General features: G+C 41.3%; 1 protein-coding gene across 2 annotated transcripts in view; it reads right to left on the bottom strand.

Moving 5' to 3' along the window:
* Positions 1 to 2,101: 2,101 nt before the first annotated feature.
* Utp15 (UTP15, small subunit processome component) overlaps positions 2,102 to 6,798 on the bottom strand; it is a 19,585-nt gene continuing 14,888 nt past the window's right edge. For both annotated transcript variants that reach the window (XM_023703648.1, XM_004643481.3), the window contains exons 8-13: positions 5,728 to 5,812; positions 4,843 to 4,992; positions 3,939 to 4,040; positions 3,619 to 3,752; positions 3,429 to 3,487; positions 2,102 to 2,421 (exon numbers count right to left, since the gene is read on the bottom strand). In XM_023703648.1, the coding sequence (XP_023559416.1) occupies positions 2,204 to 2,421; positions 3,429 to 3,487; positions 3,619 to 3,752; positions 3,939 to 4,040; positions 4,843 to 4,992; positions 5,728 to 5,812 (748 nt within the window). In that variant the 3' untranslated portion in view covers positions 2,102 to 2,203. The remainder of the gene's footprint in view (positions 2,422 to 3,428; positions 3,488 to 3,618; positions 3,753 to 3,938; positions 4,041 to 4,842; positions 4,993 to 5,727; positions 5,813 to 6,798) is intronic.

Below are 6,798 nucleotides of genomic sequence, written 5' to 3'. Positions count from 1 at the left end.
ATATATAATCAATTAAGGTACTTCAAATAACCAATACTAGACTCAAGGAGTATAAAGACTACTCTGAACACAAAGATACTGATTATAGGAACTGTCTCCTAAACTTAAAAAAAAAAAAAATTGTAATCACTACCTATTTCATTTAAGAACTGCAGAACCTTAAGAGATTTAGTTAAAAGAAATGAGTAGTTTAGGCCCTAGGAGGCAGGACCAATGCTGGAAGGAGAACTCCAGCTCGGGGGTTCCAGTGAGAACTTAACTGCTTTAATTTCTTCTAGGTTAACAATTATTCCAACCCTAGACGACTATGGTAAGAATGGAGTGAAATACAACGAACCCTTGAGTTAATGTGCTCAGTGCCTTCTGGAGGGCTGGCTGTAATTCAGGCTACCTATCTTCCTGCTGTGTACCGGCGGATCTCAGTGTCCTTAGAGACACCGGCCCAGGATTTCCCAGCTAAGCCCATACAGGAAAGGATGCTGTAATGTTCCTTCCAGGACACCTTAAGGCTTAAAGCTGTATCGGAGACCATCTGGAAGCACAGGGGGCCAGCATTCGGGTCACACCTCAAAACCCTGGTCTTAAGTTAAAACTAAATTCCTGTCATAATCCAAGCTGTTCCTAGTTCAGGTCGGTCATAATTCAAGGGCCTACTGTAATGTAGGAGAAACTCTGACATTACACAACTGACAGCAGCTACAGTTTTAGCTAAAGTTTCAATTTCTCATTTTTACTAGTATACAAAGTATAAGCATACTTACAAAGTCAATTCCTTTAAAAAAGTTCTTAAATGAACAACTGTAAAATAAATTATCTCTTCCCAACCCCAAAATACAGCTTCTAACGTGACTCATCTCATTACTGAGGAAAGCAACTCCTGGTTTCTGCAAGCTGCTCTGCTGCATGATTGCTTTTATCGCATCATAGAGGAAAACTATCCCCTACGCATGACCACATGGCCTTACCAGAACATGTAATTCACTTCCTTCTGCCTCACGAAAATCTGAATTTATAAAACTGAAATTAGGTGAGATTTCCATTATTAAGTTCTTCCTCTAAGGGTCGATCTGTACACATTATTACAGTACTACACACACTGCTAAGTGAGATGGGGGTAAAAGAGCAACCATGGCATCAGTGTGCGAGGGGCCAGCAGCCACTGACAGTCCATCAGGAACTGATACATCTCAGAAAGCACAGATGAAAATAAGAACCTTTATCAAAACTATGATTCACACTGAACTTTCCAAAACACAACTTTCTCTTGTGGTTCTGCACAAGAGAATTACTAAGAACTGAAGAGAAAAAAAAAAAAAAAAAATCTACATATGGATCAGAGAAAGTGGTTTTTCAGATTAGGTAGCTATGAGCTCCAAATATATGTGCACTAGACTGAAAAAAGGTATGTACTAGAGAAATGGCAAGTCTTTATCAGTTGTAACCTGGGAAAAACTTAGTAAAAAGGGTGCATACAGAAAGCAAGGGAACAGAATGATCCAATTAGGTCTATCTGTAGACCATGCCCTGATAAGGAGAGGTCAAGACAAAGGAAAAGGAAGGAAAACCTGGAATGGAGCGCACGCCTCACAGGCGCCCAATCTGCCTTACATCCCAATACCTGGCCAGCACCAGGGACATAGAGCGGAGCAGCTGAGGAGCCACACGTGGAACGCAGGCCCCACCAGCTGAAGCAGGGCACAGGGTCCACCTGTGCAACGCCAGCAGGAAGGGTGACCAGCGAACAGGAGCTTGGGAACCCCAACAGTGCCTGAAAGTCTTCTTGTTGTCATGTTTTTGCTGTTTTCTATGCTAGAAATAGCAAAACCAAAACCCCAACAGGCGCTGCTCTGGCGGGGGGCCCAGGTGGAGCCCTCTCCAGAGGCCTCCTACCTAAACCCCCGCCCAAACGCTACCCAGCTGCTGATACAGAGCCATGCTGGGCTAGGACCAACGTCAATTCATCCGAGGCAGGCAGACACTGGCACCATGATAAGGACGTTTCTCAGCTGAGGGCCGCACATGATGCCTCACTTACATGGAAAGCCATGTGCTAAACCAGGTACTCATTGTTCATAGTCATCCCAATCTCTCCTATAAAACCGCTTCTGTGACAGCATTTAAAATGTATCCAAGAGAGTTTCTTTCCAATAATTAATTGTCAAGTCTATTCTAAACTAGAAAGTTTTGTCTTATTGAGCAGGTACTATGATGATTCTATCTTCTTCTCTAGAAATTCAGCAGGTCTCTGTTCCACAACAGAAGTGCTTTCTTTCCGTGTCATGGTAGCAAAAAGCATGTCCATCATCCCCAAGGTTTCCAGGAGTTCTCTCTGATAATCAATCTCTTTTTCTACAAGTCCCTGAAGGACTAAAAACTTTTTATCCACTACAGGTGACTGACCAATCACAGGGAGATAAATATCTAAAAAGAGAAAATATGAGAGCTAGACATGTATGCAGTAAGTGAAAAACAATAGCCAGAAAAGTACACAAATGTTAAATACAGCTAGTAATTGGTTTTGAAACTGTCTCATTGCTATTTTTTTCTCAATAAAATTATTAAAAATAAAAAATGTTAAATATAGACATTCAACATCTATATTTATTTAATGATTAATAGAAAACATAACAAGTCTCCCAAATACATGCATTTCAAAAAGAATAATACAGAAACTAAAAGACAGAAGATCTTATATTAATTTTTCCATTAAAAAAACTATTGGTTATTATAGATATTAATGGGAATTTCAAAAAAATTTTTATAATGCTAGAGAGCAGGGAAGATAGCTCAGCAGCATTAGTGCCCTCCTGGCAAGTACAATGTCCCAAGTTTGAGCCCCAATACTGAAAAAAAAAAAAAAATAATAATAATAATAATAATGCTAGTCTTTTAAGTTAGGCCACTGTAACCATTTTACTCTTCAATTTTTTATTATTCTTCTTCTTAATGCATTAGGTACAGGGTCTCACTACACAGATCAGACTCTCAGTGATCCTCCTGTTTTCAGCCTCCCAGCACTGGGATTACAGCCGTGCGCCACCACGCCCACACTCGGTGCCGGCTCAGCACACCTGGGTGCAGGGCTGGCACAGCATGTGGTGGTAGGGATCGAACCGTGTTTCCCGAGCTTGCACAAGCAGGCATTCAGTCTGCTGAGCTATCCCACCTGCCCTTACTTCCCTTTAAATTGTACTGATTTACTGTTTTCTTCATGAAAATCTTCACTGCAGAATTAAAAGAAAAGACACTTTAATACTTAATTTCCAATTCCGTTTTATTATTTGCTACCTCTACTTCTGTGACACGGGGGGACTGAACCTGAGGTCCACACATGCCAGGCAGATGCCCTGCTGCTGAGCCACACCCCTCAGCCTGTCACCTCTACTTTCACAAGCATGTTAGCTTTTCAAGTTGTAACAGTTACTTACCAATAATTATTTCAGCAGCATTAATCAAAACAGGTGCAAATCTTGGCTGAGACAGATTCCTACAAAAGTAAAAATTTGGAAATTTGTAAACTCACCAGTTCTTGACAAAAATCAAACTAAAAAAATGTCTACCATTGGGTGATCACAAACTTGAGATGCAAAGTATAGCTTTCACAAACATAAAACATACCTTATCAAAAAATTAAGAACACGGCTAATTTCCTTCTCATCCCGGCCTGCAAGGGCATTAGCAAGGACGCCTCTTCGATTCAGCTCCTTTATGATGGAAACTGTAACTTCCGGTGTCTTTATTATACAACTAGGCTAGAAAAATTTTCCAGGTCAAGGGCCGGGGAGATGGCACAGTAGAAAAGTTTTCCAGGTCAACATAAGCAGAGAACAGCATAAGGGAAAGCGTCACTGCCTCTCACGACATCGCCACAGTTCCAAGTCATGGAAATGTGTGAGCCAAGCACTAACCCATTTCTTTCAGAATGGCTTTCCACTCACCTCGAGGACTCTATCGAGGGCCTTAGAGACCCTAAAATTTTTCAGATCCCTGTCATACAATTCTAGGTGTTTCTTTGTTGGCTTGTTGATCAAAATGTCATCCTGTATTGAGAAGTAAATTTACAGAAGAGGCAAATCAGTATTTACAAAGTTCCATTCAAAAAAAATTTTCTCATAATGAAGTGATATTTTAAAAATCTCAGGGTGCCCCTGAACTACATCACAATGTTCATATGCCCAAAATCCAGATTAACTGAAAATGGAATAGTTTGCCACATTAATGTTCTTTCAGACTCTTATGATTTTTGATTTATATACAACTGTGTGAAAGCTGAGCAAAACTTACTTATTTCAACTTTTTCCATAGCATGCAGTGTAATTTAATAGAAAAAGAAATAAAACTAGAATTAGAAACACTGAGATCTAGTCTTAAAGTCTGAGGCTATCCCAAATGAAATCTTAAAGCATCCAAAATTTCTTCCTATCTCAATCTTCTCAAGCACCAAATGGAGACTGTACTGGCAGTGTTGTTTAGAAGATTAAATCAGAAACTGTGTCAAAGACTGTTTTGAATGTGGTAAAGCACTGTACTTTTATGCTATAATTCAGGGTAATAAAGTAGCCCTTATTCCCCATTATTCTTCAATAATGGCCTCACTCTAGCAACCTGAAGGCAATTTTGATGTACCAAAAAGAGAAATAAAAGTTAAATATGTGAACTGTACTTCTCAGTAATGTGCAAAGACGACTGCCTACTCTAAGAAATGTCACCTTTCAAAAATATATGAGCGGGGCCAGGGAGATAGCTCAGTGGAATAAGCGCTTCCCTGGCAAGCGCAAGGGCCTGAGTTCAATCCCTGGTTCCGCAAAAAAAAAAACAAACAAACAAACAAACAATACACACCCGTTGCTTCAAGTAATTTTTTCCTTTAATAAAGGTTCGGTAAGCAGGCCTCCTTCTCCTCGGAAGAGAATCCTTCTTTGCTTCAGATTTCCGATGTTTGACACTCAGAATTCCATTGGTCATTCCAACCACTATTGTCTCGTCTTCATGCTAACAATTTAAAAAAAAATAGGTCTTTTCCTAACCAACAGCTCATAATATCTTTACTTCAAAATGACATTTATGCCCTATCCACACAATCACCAACAGTTCCATTCAAATACACTTGCTTAACAATGACCTACGCAAAATTATTTTTGACTCTGCATAGACCAGCAGTCATTCTTTTCCTCTAGGATACCATTATGCTAGAAGTTATTATACTCGTAAAGTACCACTGGCAAAATCTATGTAATGATATACAGTTAAAGATTTCTTCTTCTTTTTTTAAGACTTCTTGAGAATGTTGCAGAATAATTTTTCTCAATTCTCTTATTAAAAAAGAGCTATACAGTAATCTTGTTCCCCAAAAATGTTTTTTGATTAGTTTTCTCTCCCAATTCAAATTTCTACCTAACATATCCAAATATCCACCTGCACAAGTGGCTCCCTGTGAAACATGCTAGCACAGACCCTAAAAGGTCACCCTATGAGGGAGCTATTCCGGGTCTCTCCTGCCTCTCTCCACCTGTGTGTGCACACACGCGTGCTTGCGCGTTCAGAGCCAGCCTGCCCTTCCTAAGGAGCGTAACACCTTCGAGTTAAATGCATTTAACACTCCAGCAACTGTCCTAATTCAAACAGCTAATTTAAATCCAAAGATAAACTCTAGAATTCCACTTTACTTTCACTTAAGAGAAAAGAGACAAGGTTAGTGACACTTTAACAAGGACTGAAAGTACTTACCGCAAGTGCAAGACTCAAAATTGAAGCTGTGTAATCAAAACTGTGGACTACTTTGTAGGAAGTCGTGCTATACACTTTCACCTTCCTAACAAAAGAGAAAATGTGTCAGAACTCATTTGCAGATCATAGTTTCTTAACATAAAAGTAAGGAAAAACAGAAATGCAATATTATGAAGTACTTCATCACTGAACCCCTTAAAAACTGCACTACATGCAAGGGTCTGAGTTCAATCCCCAGTTCCGCCAAAAAACCAAACCAAACCAAAACAAAACTGTATTACAGAACTAATCAAATTTTAATAAAGTCTTTGACTAGCTTCTTAAAACAAAGCCAAAGGGCAAACCAGGACGCACTGGCTTCTGAAGATAAAACCCGGGAGGAAGACCAGCATCGGTGAGTGCACGCTGCGAGTCGCGAGGGCCCGGGCTCAAGCCCAGCGCTGGCCCAGCGAGGGCGGCACTGTGCGGGGTTTTCCTGGCACTGCGACCTCCTTGGTCCCCACCCCAACACAACAGTAGCGTCAACCCTGAACCTGTCACAGCCAGAAACGTCTACAGATATTCTAAAGGTTCCCTGGGGATAAAAATTACTCCAGGTTGAAAAGTACTATAGAGAGCCAATTTATACTTTATTTTTGAAGATTTAGGCTGAAGTGCGAAGTTGCACAGAAATACTATGTCAAGAAATTATAGGAGAGCGCAGGCCCGGAGCATGAGTGAGACGACCCGGGGCCTGGCGGGATCCGGAACAGACCCAGAGCACAGGCCCAGCGAGTGAGTGAGACGACCTGGCCTGAGGGATCCTGAACAGACCCAGAGTGCAGGCCCGGCGGGTGAGTGAGACGACCCGGCCCGCTAGATCCTCATTTGACCCAGGCTGCAGGCCCAGCAGGGAACCCTTTAGCAGAAACTCCCTGCAAAGAGGCTAGAGGCAAGACCCACCCAGCTGATTCAGGAGCAGAACATCTTGCCAGAGAGACACAAAGGGTTCAAGTCTAACGGCTGCAGCAGAAAGAAGTGGAGCACAGCAGCCAGATCCAAGCAACACCCACCTGGTGTAATCTGAACTTC

Source organism: Octodon degus, unplaced genomic scaffold (genome assembly GCF_000260255.1).
Source record: "Octodon degus isolate 3935 unplaced genomic scaffold, OctDeg1.0 scaffold00177, whole genome shotgun sequence".
Taxonomy (NCBI): Eukaryota; Metazoa; Chordata; class Mammalia; order Rodentia; family Octodontidae; genus Octodon; species Octodon degus.
The sequence above is the reverse complement of the archived record's forward strand: the minus strand, read 5'-3'. Positions and strand labels throughout refer to the sequence as shown.